Source organism: Juglans microcarpa x Juglans regia, chromosome 2S (genome assembly GCF_004785595.1).
Source record: "Juglans microcarpa x Juglans regia isolate MS1-56 chromosome 2S, Jm3101_v1.0, whole genome shotgun sequence".
Classification (NCBI taxonomy): Eukaryota; Viridiplantae; Streptophyta; class Magnoliopsida; order Fagales; family Juglandaceae; genus Juglans; species Juglans microcarpa x Juglans regia.
The window spans coordinates 2,927,388-2,947,598 of NC_054597.1; the positions used below are offsets into that span (position 1 = coordinate 2,927,388).

A 20,211-nucleotide genomic window follows, 5' to 3' on the forward strand; every position below is an offset into this window, starting at 1 on the left:
AAATCCCATAACGTTAATGAAAAGAAGCAGCATTAAGTCCTCAGGAACCTAGTAAACTGTGTGCCCCGTATCCATCCGTTGGCAAGCTGATGTTAAGTGGTTGAAAGTGCCCATGGCAATCGCACCACAAAAATCTTATAATGGTAGAAAATATGTTCACTCTCTAACAAGAAACATAGTTATATCCTTAATGTATAATATAAATTCCATGAAGAACCACCGCACCAAATGCCACTTCATTAATTACTTTTATCCCGAAAATTAAATGCTTCCTTCATATGAAACTTGGGCAGACTGGTCCCTTAGACAGACCAAGACGAACTTCCATTCCATGATGCATGTCCAGAGGCCGGAGAGTCTCCGAGTCACGAGGGTCTGCAAGCAGCACCGAGGATAAATTTTCAAAACCCACAACATGCAAGAGCTTAACTAAAATCAGACACTATATTATTGTTCATTTGCCAACACGGCTTACTAAATTCTTAATTCTCCTGCTCGATGTTAGACATTTCTGGAAACTTTCTAGTTAGGATCCAGAAAGCATAGAAACTGAAGTAAAAATCTGACAATCGTAGAAGTTGTTGATCAATTATTAAAATTGAAATAGAACAAACAAAAATTTCTCAAATGAATAACTATTGGAATTCACGGTATCACTTGATGGGTTCCTTACCATTCAGATAATCCTCAAAACCAAAATCATCCAAGTCACCAGTAACAGCCTCCAAACCCAACATTGAAGATGGAATTACTCCAGGAGGCCTCTGAAACCTGCAATTATTTCCAAAACGATAACAATCACGAAAGCAACAAAAGCATACAACACAACTCCTACAAGTAAAGATAGGAAAAATACACAGGTTTCCATATCATAAAATGTCTAGATTTTAAAGAGTGTAGAAATTGAAATGCTAGCCCAAAAAGGAAGAAAAGAAAAAGACAGAAAAATGTGAAGCACATAACTTGCTGCACATACAAAGATAAACAATGAGAATAGTTCTTTTATAAGTAATTAAGAAATTGTTAATAAATGCAAAAGGTGCAGTCCAAGTGAACAATAAGTATATAAACAAAAAATAAGAATTCACTATGCCTTTGAAGTGAGGTTGAGGTAAGTCATAGGTTCATTATAGTCTAAATTATGTGCGCTTGTGACAAGATTCAATCATTTATTTTTCTTCTGGCTATCCTATAAGGCAATCATAATAAAATACAAATGTGCACCAGTGAAGCAACACCCAAAAAGTAATCAAAAGCCACAAAATCTGAAACTCAAGAGTCTTGGTTACCTTTTCTCCTGTGCATAAAAGAAACAAATACATGCTTTGAGTCATTTGCATGGAGAAGTTGCTAGGAACCTTGTGTTTTCAGATAATCCTCAACACACATGATACAGGACACCCAACTTTGATTCCTCAATTATTCATGTCTCAACACCTAAGCATTACTTCACATCAACAATACCATTACATTACTTCACATCAACAATACCATTAAAGAGCCATATACTTTCATACATGGTTAGGCTTCATGTGTCAAAGGACCTTCCTCAAAGAATCGCTTCAACCTCTCACCTATACAAATTAACAAGCAGGGACCCTAGCCAATAAAATCACTCATTTAAAGACCTAAGACGAAGTAAGACATTTAATGTATACCATTTCAAGGGCTATCAAGGTTTTGAACTCAAAGCTAAACCCCAGTGTCATTCAAGCTTACAATTGTAATCACCATAGAATAAATAACCCAAATTGTGTATATTACAGCGTGCAAGCTCTTTAAAATTTCTGAGATTCAGTGATAACCCGAACACCATAACACAACAAGGGGTCAAAAAATCATACCGAGAAAGAATTTGCTTGTCAAGATCCAACTTCAGGGGAAACGCACTTCCGTATGTGTTCATCAAGACCTTCCTCTTCATCTCTTCCTGTGTGCTCCTTGCCTAACAGATCCTCATAAAAACAAAAACAAAACTCCAATTACAAACCCGGCATTTCATAAGAGAGAATGACACAAAACCGTGACTATTAAATCGAGTTATATATATAGCTCAAATTCGATTTTTTCACAGAAAATATTTCTAAAAACTTTTACTCCCCCTAAAAATGAAACGAAGACCTAAGAGAGCGCGCACACACGTCTACATATATCATACATGACATACATAGTGTTTCAGAGGTCCCAGAGAGGAAGAAAAAAGCGTAAGATTATATAGCAAAGAAGCAATTTTCTCTATCTCCAAGTTTAATCGAAAACAACGGAGGATGAGAAAAAATATAGGATCCGAGAAAATCGATAGCAGGTAAAGATAATCAATACAGATTGGTAAGCGGATTCAAGAGGATGAGATCCGACGATGTCGCTCTTGACACCATGGAGTCCAAATCTGAGCGCGTCGTTTTGGATTCCTCCGATCTCGTGCGCTATGGTCTTCGTTGCCTCCATTTTCTCTCTCTGTCTCCGTCAATCTCCTTCTACTACTACTTGCACGACTGATTTTGCAGCAACTTCGTGCGCAAGCAATGAAAGGTGTAAAATCTCGAACGGCGACGTTTTGGTAAATAGAAAGAGATTTGATTGAACGGCGGCGTTTTTGTAAAAGCCAAGGGTGGTGTGAAAACGGCGACGTATGTAAACTATTGGCTGTCCTGTCGTATGGGCTGGACCTGATCGGACCTGGTTCGGGAATCGGATCTATATTATTTTAAATTGGAAATTCTGATAGGAGTCGAAAATGGGAAAAATAATTATATTTCAAGGACTTTACACTACATATTATTTACGAGTTATATTTGATTTAAAAGATAAGTTTTAAAGTTTAAATTTTACAAGTAAAATTAGGCTACGTTTGGGTAGTGAGAATACCTGAAAAGTGTTGAGAATGTTTGTGAATAGTAGTGAAAAAGTAATAATAGAATAATGAATAGTAGATAAAAAATAATGAATAGTAAAAAAGTAGGTAAAAAGTAATAATAAAGTAAAAAATAGTAGTGAGAGTACTTGAAATACTCTTGGTACCCAAACGTAGCAAGTCATTCGATTAGTATGTAATTCAATTTTTCAAGAAGTTAGAATTGGACTCCAAGTTTGGAGTCCAGTTGGACTTCATAAAATATTCCAAATCCAACTTCGATAGTTAATATATTAAATTAAAATACTTGTTTGCCTCCCAAATGTCTCTTTGTATATTTTAATTTTTTTTTTTTTTTATGGTTATAGAAATGACTACTAGTGAATTTGTATTTTTTTTTAAATAAATATTCAAAGATGTTTAAAAAATATTTTAAAGAAAAGCAATGTAAATTGCACTAAAAACATATTTGAAGTGTCCCGTAGCATCGTCTTGTACTAAATGATGTGTGATGTGGATATAAGAGCTGTTGATGTCGTGTTTCACGACCTGGGCAACTCCACGCTGCTGAGCTCAATCTGGATCCTGTTGAGATAGAGAATGGGGGCTCGGGGCGCCATGGTACCTTCGATGCTTAAGTTAGTTGTTGGGAGAGAGTGACAAAGCAAGTGAAAGAGAAAAGTATTCAATCAGAGAGAGAGAGAGCCCCTAGAGGGTGTGAGGGGGTATTTATATATTTGGCCAATGTGATCCTCTGAGAAAGAGATTCAAGGAGGTGTCATTCATACCTGTCAGTTGGGTGGTGGGGGCGTTGCCAACTTTCCCTCTTGTCGCATTCCATGTCAGCCTTTCGTCAGGTGGTAGGACCCCATGCCTGATCGTGGCAACCACTGACACCTTAGTCCAGGTCGCACTGTGTTTGGCGTTGTCTTCCATTTAATGCGGCGTGGCCATCGTCGGCGCTTCCATCTGTGTTGCTTTCAGCGCCTGGGTGTCAGTGTCCTTCCTGACACCTTGATTCGACCCTAACGACTTAATTGTGGGTGGTCAGGAGCAATCCATACATCTGGCTGGTCTCCATGCAAGGCACGTCTTCTATCGTCTCCCACTATGGACCTTCTGGGTCGGCCGACCCATGTTACTCAAGCAACTTGGGCCAGTTCGTTCGGTCTGGCCCAGGTTTAGGGGATTATTCCGCAGCTTTAGGTTAGCTATTGTTTTCTCATGTCGACCTTGTTCAGGTGCTCGAATCTAGTGCCACATGGGATCGACTTGGATTCGATAGATCTCTAGAGAGAAAATAAAAATCAAACCACGTCGAGATGCTAGATAGAGTACTAGATCTAGTTTACACCATATTTTGATTGAATGTTTCTTTTGATTTTGGGCATGGAAGATATATTTTAGAGAAAAATGGGTGGGAAAACACCAAAACTCCCATACATATACACACGTGTACACACACACACACATATATATATATATATATATATATATATATGGGCAAGACTACTATGCCGCCCAGGCTTTTTTCACTTTTTTAATCACTAATTAAAAAAAAAATTTACTATCGGTCAACTAGGGCGGTTAAACTAGGGTGGCAAAGAAGTTTTTCCCCATATATATATATATAATATATATTTTTTAAAATTTTTAAATTTGAAATTTTCTTGTTCTTTAGTTATATGGGCCAGCTCATGGAATCGTACGTCTAAACACTAAGGGCTTATTTGTATATAGAAACAATCTCATTTTATCATTATAATTTTTTTAAATTTATACATAAAATATAATAAATAATTTAAAATTTTCAAATTCTAAAATAATAATAATATTAAAAAATAATATTTTAACAATATTTTATTCAACTCATCTAAAATTATCTCATCTCATTATCCAAACGAGTCATAACCCGAAGCTCAAACGCATAATTGCAGTTAGAAAAATTTATAATACTAGAAAAAAAAAAAAAATTTGCTTGAAGTACTTGATCCAAGAACTAATATACTTGGAGATAATCATGATCTCCAAGGAAGCTTGTCGGAAAAATCTTAAAGAAGATCCTTTAATTGTAATCTAAAAGCTTAAAATATATGTCTATCCAATATGCCATGTACCAAAATATTAACTTAATTAATACAAAGCTACTCTAATAAAAAATGCAAGGCTTTAATTTAATGGATGAGTACTACACTAGAAAAATATTAGTGTGCGCTAGCTTGCTATTGGGTACAACGTATAGATCAGCTACATCTATATTGGCAATTAGTCAATCCTAATAGGTGACGTAGCTAGCTAGTGATGTTGGAGCGAGCCGTATAAACCAGACATCCTTAATTTATAGCTTTGTATTTACATTTTTGATGTTATTGGATTGAGAAAATTTCTTTTGAATTATCCGAGATGTGTTGGAAGGAAACTTCTTACCGAATACCGATGACTTGCATACTCTCAGAATTATTAATCAGAACTTTCTTTCCAAATATCCGATGTCAAAAAAAGGAGGGGGGGGGGGGGGGGGGGGGGGGGGGGACTGTGGCCCGGCCGGGCGTCTCCGTCTGATCATTTTGTTTGACTAGCCTGAGCATACAGCAGCAGACTAGAGATGAAGCAGGCAGTGGCAGCTCCAATATCCCAATCCCTTCTTCATGCTCGCAGTAGTGATGGGACTAGCCTGCCTGCAGCTTGTACGATATCCGAATGGATGATAGCATATTCTATGTATATTGAGGACATTCCTTAGCTGGAGAAAGTTAATTAAAAAAAACGAAAAGATCTCTCTCGCTGGCCAGAGGCAATTTAAGAAGATTTTGGTAGGATCATGTTGTATCAGATTTCCCCTACAAGCCCCCTGAATTGTCTTGAATATGATATCAAATATATACACTTAGCTCAGGGAAGTAGTCTCAGCTATAATTGACTTAAGTGCGCAGAGAGAGAGAGAGAGACAACTAGTACATTGTCACCTTACTTTTTGCTCCTGAAAAGGCTGATCTCTCACCTCTAATATCAAAGCCAACAATATTGACTCAAACCCTCTCAGTCCCTCGCGCTCTCTCCTTCATTCCGAAAGGAAAGTCATGATTGACCAAACCAGATCACCAATGAGCAAATATGAAGGAAAAGAAAGCTCCAGAAACCTCACTTTGCTGCAATCTTTTTTCTGTCCGTGCACTACCAAGGCTTTTCAAGTAAGTGCTACTACTTCTGTGTGTGCATGATGAGTGAGTGAGTTTGTCTCTCTTCCTTTTCTTGGGGTACTTTAATTGTCAGTTCCATGGTTTCAGTTAGTATATATCTGTAGTTGAAGCTAGCGCCTTCCAGGTCACTGTTTGGTGCTACTGTTTTGTTGTCACTTCAACTACCCGTTGTCTTAAAAACCTTAGGGTTAATTTGATGCTATTCTCGTCCTGATCTCTTATAAAAAGAATGTTTGTGATCGAGTCTTTTAGACTCCAATCCCTTGAAAAAAAGAATATGAACTTCTTAAACAAGTCTTGCAAACCAGTACCGTTTGACCCAGTACCCCCTCTTCCATTTAGTTCCTCCTTTCGGCTGTATGATCAAGATGGGAAAACTCTTAAGATATCAAAATGTTTGTTTTCATATATACACTCCGATTGATTGCCATAGGCCTTGATGATTCTCTACATTATGTTATCTTCCATAGTCATGTATTGTTGATGACTGATCAGCAGGGTAATTATATTTGCTAAGATCCAGAAAACATATATATGAAAGATCCATCAAAATTAGTTCCAAATGCAGATCATAATCGTCTATATATATACACGATGAGAAGTAGGTTTGATCTAAGATTTGACCTAAGATGCAATTTTTTTTTTATTAAGATAATCTTACTGATCCATGTAAAAGTGATACTCAGACAGGGTTTAATTACAAGAACTGCTTGGGGAACCTACCTCCCGGCCTAAGGGTACAAGCTACTTTTGTAGGCATGTTGAATATAAATAGAGTCTAGTTTTTTTAATGCCTAATTAACCATGACTTGTTGCTTCTCTCTCTAGAAAGATTTAAGAACACACAGATGTACGCATGCATGCACTCTCTCTGTAGATCATGATCCCCCCCAAGAAGGTTAGTTAATACGAGACTTTATGATTTGTGACTGTGTGTATCTCTCTCACTATATAGAAAAAATTTAAATATAAACGATTCTGCGCACTAATATGCGCATCCATTTAATATGATTGGTCAGAAAGTAGATTTTATTAAAAACAGTACTAATTTGAATTTAGAATATAAAGATAACAATATTAATACGCAAATTGGTACACAAATTTGCTTGTACATAACAAAACTCATATATATATATATATATATATAATGGGAAGGCAGCGTAGGACAAGTACTGAAATTCTTTATGATAACACATATATACATATGAAAAGTCCACATCAATAATTCATTGTATTAAATCACTTCGATCTTGAGTTACTGGATCTGAATTAATATATTAACTTAATAGGACTCTCTATCCTTTTTAACTATATATCGTGTCTAACTACAAATTTGATTAAGACTTCCAATATTTAAATTTGTCGCCAACAAATTAAGACTGATCAAACATACCCACGGATTGTGCTAATTGGTTATAGTCTATAGATAGTTACCTTTTATTTCACTAAGAGAAATGATAGTTGCAATTGTGAGTGCACAAGCAAGCACTGTGCAATCACTTTAAAAAGGGTAAATAAATATGAGACCCACATGAAAAAAAAAAAATAATTTTTTAATAGTAGACCTCACTCTTTTTCAAAGCGACTGCACGACGCTTACGCACTTCACGACTGCATGTAACAATACTCTTTCACTAAATTTTATGGAAGCTTTTTTTACCAAAAACAACTTGGATCTGAAAGACTAAATTAATTAACCTTGATAGACTAAATTAAATCATAAGCTTGAACTTTAAATTTAATTAAAGTCATGTGTTCTAACATATTTACTAATACTTTCATAGAGACTTATGGGAGGTTTGGATTCAATATTACTCATTCTAACTTATCTAATCATTACAACTTTTACAAACCATACAATATATATTAAACAATTCAACTTTTTCAACTTTTTCAAATCTCAAAACAAAAATAATATTAAAAAATAATATTCTAACAATATTTTATTTAACTTTCGACTTTCATCTCATCTCATTTCAACTCACTATCCAAACCTAAAATTTGTATCTCTAACAGCTAGTGGTGTTAAAGACAATGGTACAAAAGGAAAAGTGTTGGAAATGACAGTTATGTATATATGTGTGTGTGTATATATATATATATATATATATATATATATATATATGGTCGATTCTCAGAGGGTTTATCTTCTTATCCCTTATTGAGTGTGACAGAGAGAGGTACACAAGGGAGAGACTTTGGAGAAGTTCGTGTCATCCATAATCGAATAATTACAAAAGAGGTGAATGACTACTTATGTAATAAGTAGTCATAGCTAGCACTTTTGGACACCAAACAATTAATATATTATATGAATTAGGACTCATTCCAAAAACTTCTAGGACTTTATATCCTAACTAGAAAGCATATATATATAATTGCTTGAAAATTTCCGGATTGTGCTACTGTCCTTTCATTACATTTGGGTTTGTGATATGCAACTTTGCTATGGCATCGATCTTCTAATTGAACACTGCAAAACTCCACACCAGTGGAAGGAATAGTACTATAGCAAAAGTGACTGGGACACAAAAAAAATTACATAAAGAAAATTATAAACCGATGGTAGTTTTGATCTCACATTTCCTTGGAATTGAAGGAATTAAGAAGTTAATATTGACTTTTATAATGATTCTAATCAGGACTTTTTCCAAGTCCTTTGAGAATATAATCCAAGATATATATATATATATATATGTGGATTGGGCCTTAATTCCCTAGAACAAATGTTATTAGTGAGAATCCCGACCTGAAGTAGTGTGAGACTTGAATTGTGCTGCTTATGATAAATTAATGCTCTGATGGGAATTTTAGGGATCTAAAAGATTTAAGGGGTGATTTTAATAATAGAAATTCAGAACATCATGAATGTGCATGCATGCATGGTGAATGAGATTCTACGAAATTTTAATTAAGTGACTCCGTTTATAATTTTTATTGGTTTTTTGAAGTACGTACAAACTTAGACATAGCTCAAGTCTTCCTCAGATTGTTACATTTAACTAAATGCCTGATCGCACTCAACCAGCTCCTAGCCAAGTACTCCTGACAAAGTTCTACATGCTATCTGTTCATCATGATCTAGTTATCATCGTATTGACTTTATGAGATATATAATTGATCGATCCCAACAACTGAAAGTAAAGAAAATGAGAAAAGCGAGGGCGGAGGGGAAGACGAGCGATAATAGCCACACATTTCCATTACTATTATATATTTCAACGCTAAAGCAGCTGATCAAGTGATTCATCATAGATAAATTATATGCATATAAGCATTCCAAAAGTACACCCATTTTCTGATCTAACTTAAAATAACAAGTGCAACTTACATCGGCATAATGCATAAAGCTGCTGGCTAGCACTTAATTAAGACTCCATTTTAGCGTAAACCTTGATTGTCATTGCCTTCCAAATTAGGATTCCAGTAGATTTGCAAGTCTGCAAATTGAGATTTCAATAGACATATCATGTGTTTGAGGAAATGTAACTGCAGTTTTTGTTCTTGGAAAGTACCTTAAGAAAAATTCGAGTTTTGGTAAGTGCGGCACAAAAGCTAGAGCTCGACCGTGTTATCAATGTCCCATGTTAGACCTAAATTGGGAAAGTAGTTGCTATTCTGATTGTTGGAACTTAGATCTTTCGAGATCATCAGGTTTGGCTGATAATTCAATATCTCGGATGGCTTCAAGTTCCTTCTGATCACAAAAGATTCGTCCGCAATGTTCGCTCCTGGGTCTCGATCAGCTGGTAGGTGAGAGCTCAGTACTTCAATTTCCCCCACCACCTTGTAGCTGGATCTTATACAAGCTTCAAGCTGATCACTTTGTGACCTCAAATACTGTTGCACAATTTGAGTGCCTGCATCAAGTTTTTTCGACTCGTGCAGCCTTCCGTTGCATATTTTTTCCCTTGTCCTTTCCCTTGCTCTTTCTCTTGCCTTTGCTCTCGACTCTTTGGATAAGAGATGAATCGAAGCTGCTTTCTTTACCCTCTCCATCTTGATCTTCTCTTTCGAAACACCTAGCAATGACCTGCTTTTTGAAACTGATCTCCCTTCTAGGTTCCCGCTATCATTGACGTCTATGTTGATTCCAGAAATCACTTCATGACCAGAAGTGGGTGACGAAGAACGATTCATTTGTGCAACATCTTTGATAGCTTTTCTAGACTTAGAAAGTAACCAGTCTACGGTTTGACTAGCTTTGTCAAACCCTAACATGTCCTGGAGATCAAAGAACTTGCGGGCGATCCCAGTGGACAGTCTCACCCTTCGATCCCTCAGACCCTGAGAAGTGAAAATCTTGCTGCGCTGATCTTTCTTCACAGGTTTCTCGGCAAGAAAATTGGAAATACTTGGTGAGTAGTACTCTCCATTGTTTTGCATTGTCATAGTAGGATATCTTGAAACTGCAAAACTGACATTTTCAGGAAATATTGGAGCATAATTGGTGGTTAAAAATCGACCAGCAAGCTGATCGTGATGCTGTTCGTTATGGAAAATGCCGTCAAACTCGTGGTTCGGAAAAGGAGAAGGAAAATGATGGCACGAGGATGAGGGGTGGTAGTGTGAAGGTGGATTGAGACTATTGGTGGAGGAGAACATTTATTATAGCTTTGAATTCAACGGAAAAACCCTAACTTTTTTCTTTTTCTATTTTTTTTGGCAATGAAAACTACAGGTACCTTCCGGCCTTTGGAAGATCGCCCTCCACCATTTCCATCTTTTTCAATTTTCTCTCAGGTTCACTTCCCTGCAGGCTGCAAGCAGTCACTTAAAAGGTAAGTACGGAGAGGACTAGATGGAGGCCGAATTTTGAAGGAGATGAACAAATTTTAGAATTTCTACATCAAAAATTTTGAAAAAATAATAATAATAATAATAACACGTGTTTTGTACTTTTTTTTTTCATGAGAGTGGTTTAGTATAAAGATCGAAAATATATATATTTGGTGAGAAAATGATTGAGATAGGTGTTTTTGGTACGACGGACATGCATGATATTTTTTACATTAATTTAAACGTAATAATTAAATATTAATTGATTTAATTTTATGAAAGTATATATTTCACAGGATTAACTATTAATGATTTGTTTTTAAAAAAAATATGGATAAATTTTAAACTTACATAAAAAAATTATTTTTTAATAAAAAAATTATTTTTTTAAAATAAAATATGGAGAGCTTAAGCATCCTGATGCTCTATATATATACAGTATTATATATTCCGTTTAGAGTGAAAAAAAAAAAAGAAAAAATTTGAGTGACAAGCATTGTCAAAAGATTTGATTGATACAGAGTAAGCAGTAACTGGTGCACGTCGGATCAGACTCAGCGTACTTGTTCATGGTTAATTATCTTGACTTCTGGTAATTAAAGTTCATTTTCTTTTTTTACCTTGTACGCAAAGGGTTCGAGAAAATATCAAAAGAGCTAAAAACAGCAACAAATTGGTATCCTTTGTTTTTATTTTTTAGATGAGATGAAGATAGTTAAGATAAAAGTTAAAATTAAATAAAATATTATTAAAATATATTTTTTTAATATTATTTTATTTAAAAATTTAAAAAAATTAAATTTTTTATTTTATTTTATATAAAAATTTTAAAAAATTATAATAATTAAATAAATTAAGATGAGAGTAATTATATCAAAACAAACTCCTGTACAGAGTAGATATATAACTGTACAGGAAACAAAAACTTGTGGGGATTTGTGACCCTTTTCGTGGGAACAGCGCAAGACACGAAGGACAGATAGGAATCCATCCATATATCTAGCTTTTAAGCCCGTTAATTTTTGAAAGAGTGACGAACTAGGGCTAGGGTTTAGGTTTTCAGGAATACGTAGAAAAGGGAAGTATAGGTTATTATGCTCTGTGAATTTTAGGGTGTAAAGCTGCTCTGAGGTAAAATTCACACGAAAATTATTTTTTTTTTATAGAGATTTTTTTTTAAAAAAATACACCATATTAATTTATTCATTTTATTATTGTAAATATTATTTATTAATTAATATATATAAGTCTAATTTATTTAAGTATAGTTTGAATAGTGAATTGAGATGAGATGAGATTAGTTGAAATGAAAGATGAATAAAATATTATCAAAATATTAATTTTTTAATTATTTAAAAATTTAAAAAAATAAATTATTTCTTAAATTTTGTGTAAAATTTTTAAAAAATTAATATAATAATATAAAATGTGATGAAAAAAGAATGGTCTACTCTTGCACATATATGGTAGAAGTAAAATGCTGCTTTGACATCTAATTTTAATACCGCCTATATATATATTTATATATATTTTTACTTAATATTAATATTTTCTATATTTTTTAAACATGTTTAAAAATATAAAAGAAAATAATGTGAATAAAAAAACTAAAAAAAATATAAGAAGATTAATCTGTACGTGCTAGGCGGCACGCCCTAGCACTACTCATGGTAGAAAGCATCTCATCTGCTCAACGTGTTTGTCCATTGCCCAATATCAACTGATCACAGAAAAGTCAAAAGACTGAATGTGAAGAAATAATGGTCTCTGACAGTCCCATTCAAGTCATTTTCAGTGTAAAGAACTTAATTTATTTCCACCTTCTCGGAAAATAAAATATATATTAAACAATGATAGTAGGACTCCAGGATGAACTTCGTCCTTTAATTTTCAGTATTCAAATAACCCTAGCACTTGACTGAAAAAACCCAGCTGTACCTGCTGGTAATTAATAACTAATATAAAAGGATCTGTGCTGAGGATTTGAGGTACGAATTAGGAGTAGAATTTTCGTTGAACATATGAAAAAATCCCCCACGAAATACGAACTGCATTAATATTCATGCTTGGGATTGGAGATCGATCGAGATCGAGAGGATGCGCCGATTTATTATTATTTCGTGGCACTAGGGTTGTGTATTTCTACCTGAACCCACCAATATCAGCTATATACAGCTAGCTTACTGCACATTGTCTAAGATAAGAACAGAACATGATCATCCTCGTACGGAAGACTACTAATCTGCTGTCTGTTGATCTTGTGCTGATCATCAACCAACAAAGGTTGCCATTTTCCTAGCTTCTCAAGTGATCGATGGAAGAAATTATAATAACCTTCTTTGAGCATCACAAATGTTTCTGCTTTCCAACTAAGCTAATCATGATCTCTATCGTCTATCCATGATTTATTAATCTGATCCGGAACTGGTTATCAAGTAATTGTTTGGTTAATTATATGTTTTGTTTTTCTCTGTGGATATCCATCCAGGTCAACCAACCAGGCCAAGAGTCCTCGTGAATTGGTCGGTTGAAACGCAACTGCTAATACTCGGACTAGACTCTTGTCGGTATCCCTCAGTTCAACCGTCGAAAACCATTGACAAATGATCCAAGGGGGGAGGATCATCATGTACACCCCATGAACTTAATATTTATTTCATATATACATAATATATATATATATATATATATATATATATATATATATATATATTAGACTCTAGCACTTGATGGTATTATGACCAGAAAAATTAAGCGGGTCTTAAGTTCCAAGACTTTGACATCCACTTATATATGCTCAAAATTTTCAATCTCCATACATATCTTCTTTTTTTTCATTTATTGTATCGATCGATTTAATTGGCATATGTAACTAGGTAGTTACACATATTACATTAATACATATAATCAGTTACACATTTTTCTCTTTTTTCTTGACATAATTACCTTATTCTATTCCCATGCAAGCCGGGTACATAAAACACATCATCAACATCATTGAAATGGTAAAATTTGATTTGTAATATTCAGATTTTAAAATTTATTTTTCAGATCAAATTTTATCATGTAAGTAGTTTATCTAGTATATTTCACATACCGACTTGAAAATATAATTTTTTCTTACCTTTAATCATCATTATATTTGTCATATATACTTTGATATTTCCTTTTTCTAAAAATAATAATAATAATGTATACAATGTTGGCACCATTTTATTTTCACCATCGTGGGTTTTGAAAACAAATGGGCTTTCTGTGGAACAATTGCTTCTATGGGCCTCGAACGAGCACTTGCCCCTAAAAAATCCTCGTGTAACCCAAAAGCATAACACTCGAACGTAACTCCGAAAAAGAAAAAGTATGATTCTAGATTGGGTATGGATGTTGAACTAATTAAGTTGAATTGTGATGAAAATTAAAAATTAAATAAAATATTATTTTTTAATATTATTATTATTTTGAGATTTAAAAAAGTTGAATTGTTTATTATATTTTATATTAAAATTTAAAAAAATTGTAATGATTAGATAAGATGAATTGAAATGAGTTGAAATAGATTTAAGATTCAAACTGGCTTCAATCAAAGCCTAAACGCCTCGTTGAGCAAATCCTGTTCAGACGTTTCCTTTTTCAACCTTTTATGTGATACTGAAATCTACCGCTAAAACACTACAACTAACGTGCTTTATTAAAAATTATGCTCATTATCTTTACATTACATGTTATATATGATTTTTTATTTTTTTTTCTCACTAAATATGTGTTGTATGAATGATGTTTTCAAAAATTTAATTAGTTTAACATGAAATAAAACTAAAAATAATTTAAAAAAATTATAAATAAATATAGTATGAAGTGCTTGTGGAATGAGGAGTAGCAAAAATCTAAAATAAAATATTATAGCTACGGTGATATATGGTTATAAATAAAATATAAGTACCTTAGTGTAATTTTTTATATTTTTTATTATTCAAAAGAAAATAAATAAAAGCCTGGGTTTATAGAGGTCGGCAAACGGTGGAGGAGAGGACATTGGACAGGTGTTAGTAGGGACGACAGCTTTCTTCTGTTGCGTGTCTAAGCCTCTTTTCGGAAAATAAAGTTTACGTTAGGTATTGAGAATATCTGATAAGTGTTAAGAATATTTATAAATAATAGTAAAAAAATAATAATAAAATAATAAATAGTAGGTAAAAAATAATAAATAATAATAAAATAGGTAAAAAATAATAATAAAATAAAAAATAATAATAAGAGTACTTGAGATATTATTGATACTTTAACGTAACCTTAAATTTTCATAATTTTCTCATACTCTATATTCTATGCTTCACATTTTTTTTAATTTTTATTATTTTTTATCAAATATTTATCATATGAATAATGAATAGAAAAAAATTAAAAAAAAATTAAAAAATTTAAAAATTTAAAAAAATGTAGAATATTAAATGTGAAAAAGTCGTGCAGTAAAACTCTGAAAACAAATTTGATCAGGAGTGGGTCTTTGAGATTGCGATCGAGAAGTACACGTGGCACGAAGAAGCTTCCTTTTGACCAATCAGACTTTAACCGTGTGGGCCCTTAATCAAGACGTGGCTTCTCCCAATTTGGAGTGCTGTTTCGTTTGGAGTTGTAAGTAATCTCAACTTATCCTTATAATTTTTTTAAATTTTAATATAAAATATAATAAATAATTTAATTTTTTTAAATTTTAAAATAATAATAATATTTTAATAATATTTTATCATCTTAATTCTACTCATTTTAATATATAAATAATATTTATAATTTTAAGATATATAAATACTGTATATTTTTTTTAAAAAAAATAGATAAATTTAAAGATTATATCAAATAAAAAAATTAATAATAAATTTTGTTTTTTTAAATAAAATACGTTTTATCCGCTTTAAAATTATATTCAGCAATATCTTTTATTTATTTATCATTTACTTTTTGCGAGGGACTAAAGTTAAAAACTTACAAATACACGTACGAGTTATCACTGCTGGATTGTGACTGATCGTGTCAAAATATAAATACAATGCACGTGCACACTGAGTTTGGCTGGGTACCATAAATCCACCTTGGCCTGGCCACTTTTTGGCTAACATGATATAGCATCAACTTGTATTTACTCGACAGTCTAATAAAACCTTATTTGGTTTGAAATTATATCATTATATATATATTATATGTATTCATGATAGATCTAATTTCCCAAGAACTTAAAACATCCTCGTAATAACAAGTATATATATCTGCTAATAATATTACATATAGTTTTTTAATAAATACCCGTTTGGATATAGAGGAGATGTCATTTCATTTCATCTTATCTCATCTAATTTTGACTAATAATCTGACTAATATTCACAAATCATCTCAACTTATTTCACTATCTAAACGGGCTATGTGTCGTCATCTTAAATTATATTATATCTAGTCATAATATTGTTGATGTAGAATATTTTAAACGGTTTTCAATCATTTAAATGAGAAATTATCCAAAATATAATTTGTAGTGGATATGATTGAAAATAATAAAAATTGAAGAACATTACTCACTTTTTATGCATTCTTTAGCCTCTTTTAATTAAATTGCATTTTTTTTATTAATGTTTACATCGGCCAAATTTATTTTCAACACTGCATGCTTATGGGTGTATGATCAACAGTAAAAGCCAACCAGAGGACTGAGAACTTGACTGCATTAAATTCAAGTAGGTTGATTTCCAGTAAGAATTTGGCAGTGACTATGATCAATAATGGTAGGAAATAATGCAATACAACTGTTTATTTTCGATATAAATTAATATTTTGATATTGGGATCTTCTTTTTCTTCTTCATGTTCCAAAGCTCAGGTGTGAATGGGAGACGTTGGTCAAACCGTCTCATTCAACATATGGCTGAAAAGGAAAACTCGAGAAACGCAAATGTGATTAATATGTGCCAAACATGCGCTTCAATTTCTTTAGATCACTGTCCTAACGATCCTATACAATAGCATGCTTGTAATAAATATCTCGAACTTTCCAAAACACATCCTAAGCAATATACTTGTCGGCATGCACTGTCTCATGCTTTAGTCCTTTTATTTTTCCCTCCAAAAAATTAGTCAAAAGTCGTGGAAATTAACCTAGCATGCGAACATGATGAAGATGATGTTGAGAATAATTGTGTCTACTGTTATTGATTATTGCTGCATTTTTATTTTTTGGTTTTGAGTGCTGCTAGCTAGGGTGACGCCAGTCGTAACAGCTGGACATGTCCTAAGTAATTTTTTTTTTAATTTATATTTTTTAATATTTTTAAACAATTCTTTAATAAAAAAAATATAAAAAAAGTTAAATATTTAAACGATGAAAAAAAGATAGTAAAATAAGATAATATATATAATATCATTATGTGTGGTTTGGATAGTAAGATGATATAAGATAGTTTTAGATGAAAATTAAAAATAAAATTGATAGAATATTATTTTAAAATTTAAAAAAATTAAATTATTTATTATATTTTATATAAAAATTTTAAAAAAATATAATAATAATATAAGATACACGCTACTTATTCTTTTGTTTTAGTTCCGAGAAAAGATGGGTTTAAAGTGGAATTAAAACAGTCCAATCAACAGGTACGATCCACATGTGATCACAACTACTTTCAAAGATGTAATTTCTATCTTTTGAGTTGACAAGACCCTAGCTAGCAAACAGAGCCAAGAGTTATCAGAAACCGAAGCAAAAGGTCATTTCCCTTTCTTCCGGGAATATCTACTTCCCTTTACCAATTAATATTGCTTTATTTATTTGATGAGTAATGATATAAATATAATATATTACATAATAATATTATAAAAAAAAATCTATTACGTCGGCCACATTTTACGGTTCGGTTTGAATGTTGGGTATTTTTTTTTTAAGATAAAAAAATAATTTTAAATATATTGATGTATTTTTTTTAAAAAAATATTTAAATATATTAAAAAATATGAATAGAAAAATAAAAATAAAAACTAATTTTACAATTAAGGGTAATACCGAGCAGTACTATTATGCTATTTTATAAAAATATTTTCTATTTAAAATATAATTATATAAAATGTTATAAAAAATATTATATATAAATTATTTTCCTTATTTTATTCAGCAAAATAAATAACATTGCTTTATTTTAGCTGACATGCATAAAATATTCACCTCGGAAGTTTAAACTGTCCTTAAGTTCAGACATACACTCTCTCTTTTTCGGCATTTTTTGAATCGAATCTCAGATTCTCAGTTACATCGTACGAAGGAAATATTTGCCTCTCAATTTTATACATATAATAATAGATATTTTAAGATTCGAATTATTTCGATATATACCATAAAATTCATCTTAAAATTCAAGATATCGGATGAATTTGTATCGCATGATTCAAATTGCAGTTTTTTTTTCCTAATCAAGTAAATTTTTATTAAAAAAAAAACGATGATACATGAAGAGTGGGTGGAGTTCTAACAAATATTCCAATACAATAATCACAGTATAAAAATAGTGAAAAAAAAAAGAAAATAAAACTAATTTTGGAGTCAATTTCTTATTTTCTAATCATGCCCTACAAAGAGGGAGTTGTCTTAAAAGATGGTCATTAGTAATTCACAAAATCAAGATAACAAACTGCAATCTACAACTTTTACCGCCACATGATTAGGCTTAATTAATACGGGCTGTTGGCATCTGATCTCCATCTCTCCAAGCCTCTAGACTCGGGGCAAAGCTACTAAATCTTTTTTTTTTTAATAGAAAATGAACGTCTAATTACTACAAGCTTATTTAAAAGAAAAAGAAAACGAATTAACAATGTGTGGTTTGTGTTAAGTATGCATAATATTTGCAGAAATAAATGAATATTACTTAACAAAGTAATTAATGTTAGTCTATATAAAGATTCTAAGATGATCACTGGCCATTATAAAGGGGGCTTGGGGAGAAAGAAGCTGGCATACATGGGGAGGGTTAATAACATTCAAATTGAAACTTTCTTATATTTATGTGCATGCCAAGCTGAAGCATGGTCACGCACAAGATATCTCTTTAACATGTCTCTCTAGCTACTAGCTATTTACACTTCGAAGGACGTACAAATGGCAATCACCAAAACAGAGAGAGAGAGAGAGAGAGAGAGAGAGAGAGAGAGATCTAGTCGATCGGATGCAAACTGCAGTGGCGGCAATGATAATCGGTTTGCTAGTGGAATCAGTGACTGGAAAAAAGTAGGCTAATTAGACACAAATCAATGGTCTCCAACATAATATATAGAAAGTAGTGCTTCAGTCATGCCAACAAAGAAGCATGATCACACATCTCCTGATTATGTATAGCCTTCCTTTCTGTTCTCTAAGATACCCTCCAAGCTTTTTGCAGGATACCTTTCTCTTGGATTCCCTACTCACTGTGGCACTGCTCATCTTCGTATCTACTTCCACCTTGTATCCCATTCTCATGACGCGAGAGAGAGAGAGAGAGAGAGAAAGAGCTTTGTAGCTAGTGGAGATGAGCACCGGCAAGGCAATAAAGCTGGGCACTTGTAGTAATGCGTATGATTAAACGGAGAAAAGGTTTGATATAAATAGAGGGTGTGGGTGGTCCAGAGCTCGAAGGAAAATTGCACCTAATCTCCCCCACTCCCCATTTCGGATTCCACGCCCTCGAACTCTCCTTTTTTGTGTTGGCTCATCCTCTGTACGAACATTTATGTGGGCATCAACCAGCAAAGATAATTGGTCGGCCATTAACCGATTGCATACATGCTTGGGTTTCGTGGCCCCATTATAAATAATTTATCATAAATATTTTTTTTATAATATATATATATATATATATATATCTTAGCTCTCATTTGTAAACCTAACTTATCTCGATTCTTCGATATAATATTTGGGATTCCAAATTTTCGTAACCATGCTATATATAAAGAATAATGCCACTTTATTCACTTAATTTATTTCTTCATTTTGACATTTTATATATTTTAATTTTTTTAATTTTTTTTATTTAATAGTTAAAAAAGTGACTATTAGTATATTGATATGATATTTTTTTATATTTTTTAAAAATAGTTTAAAATGATAAAAAAAAATTAAAAAAAGTAAAAGATGATTTTGAACTGGGGATCACTTGCAGCAGACTTCTCTGAGAGGTGAAGTAGCACCCCTCATATATATATATATATATATATATATATATATATTTGCACTTGGCAGCTAACGACAAGCTGGAAGGAAACATCCGAGTTTCTTCACGTGTGAACTATTTTTATGGTTTATATATATATATATATATATATATATTTATTTATCCGACAGTATTATTTGAACTTGTAGTCCGAATAT

General features: G+C 32.4%; 3 protein-coding genes across 3 annotated transcripts; all 3 read right to left on the reverse strand.

Annotated features, from left to right (window-relative positions):
• Positions 1-116: 116 nt before the first annotated feature.
• Positions 117-2,534, reverse strand: LOC121252052 (cyclin-B1-2-like). Its single transcript, XM_041151518.1, has 4 exons — positions 2,323-2,534; positions 1,845-1,945; positions 674-771; positions 117-375 (listed from the first exon to the last, which is right to left on the reverse strand). The coding sequence occupies exons 1-4, from the start codon at positions 2,446-2,448 to the stop codon at positions 275-277; spliced, it is 426 nt and encodes a 141-aa protein (XP_041007452.1). The 5' UTR covers positions 2,449-2,534; the 3' UTR covers positions 117-274.
• A 6,691-nt stretch (positions 2,535-9,225) lies between these two features.
• LOC121252053 (transcription factor CYCLOIDEA-like) lies at positions 9,226-10,838 on the reverse strand. Its single transcript, XM_041151519.1, has 2 exons — positions 9,570-10,838; positions 9,226-9,494 (listed from the first exon to the last, which is right to left on the reverse strand). Exon 1 carries the CDS (start codon positions 10,657-10,659, stop codon positions 9,610-9,612), a length of 1,050 nt encoding a protein of 349 aa, XP_041007453.1. The 5' UTR covers positions 10,660-10,838; the 3' UTR covers positions 9,226-9,494; positions 9,570-9,609.
• Positions 10,839-18,839: 8,001 nt separating this feature from the next.
• Positions 18,840-19,525, reverse strand: LOC121252054. The gene has a single exon (XM_041151520.1). It carries the CDS (start codon positions 19,321-19,323, stop codon positions 19,150-19,152), a length of 174 nt encoding a protein of 57 aa, XP_041007454.1. The 5' UTR covers positions 19,324-19,525; the 3' UTR covers positions 18,840-19,149.
• Positions 19,526-20,211: the final 686 nt, after the last annotated feature.

Excerpts from the sequence above, each read along its gene's own strand:
- LOC121252054 (XM_041151520.1), bottom strand. The coding sequence starts at position 19,323 with ATGAGAATGGGATACAAGGTGGAAGTAGATACGAAGATGAGCAGTGCC.
- LOC121252053 (XM_041151519.1), bottom strand. The coding sequence starts at position 10,659 with ATGTTCTCCTCCACCAATAGTCTCAATCCACCTTCACACTACCACCCC.
- LOC121252052 (XM_041151518.1), bottom strand. The coding sequence starts at position 2,448 with ATGGAGGCAACGAAGACCATAGCGCACGAGATCGGAGGAATCCAAAAC. Across the intron at positions 1,946-2,322 it reads TTGAATCCGCTTACCAATCT|GCAAGGAGCACACAGGAAGA; the intron begins GTATTGATTATC and ends AGGATCTGTTAG. Across the intron at positions 772-1,844 it reads GACAAGCAAATTCTTTCTCG|GTTTCAGAGGCCTCCTGGAG; the intron begins GTATGATTTTTT and ends AAATAATTGCAG.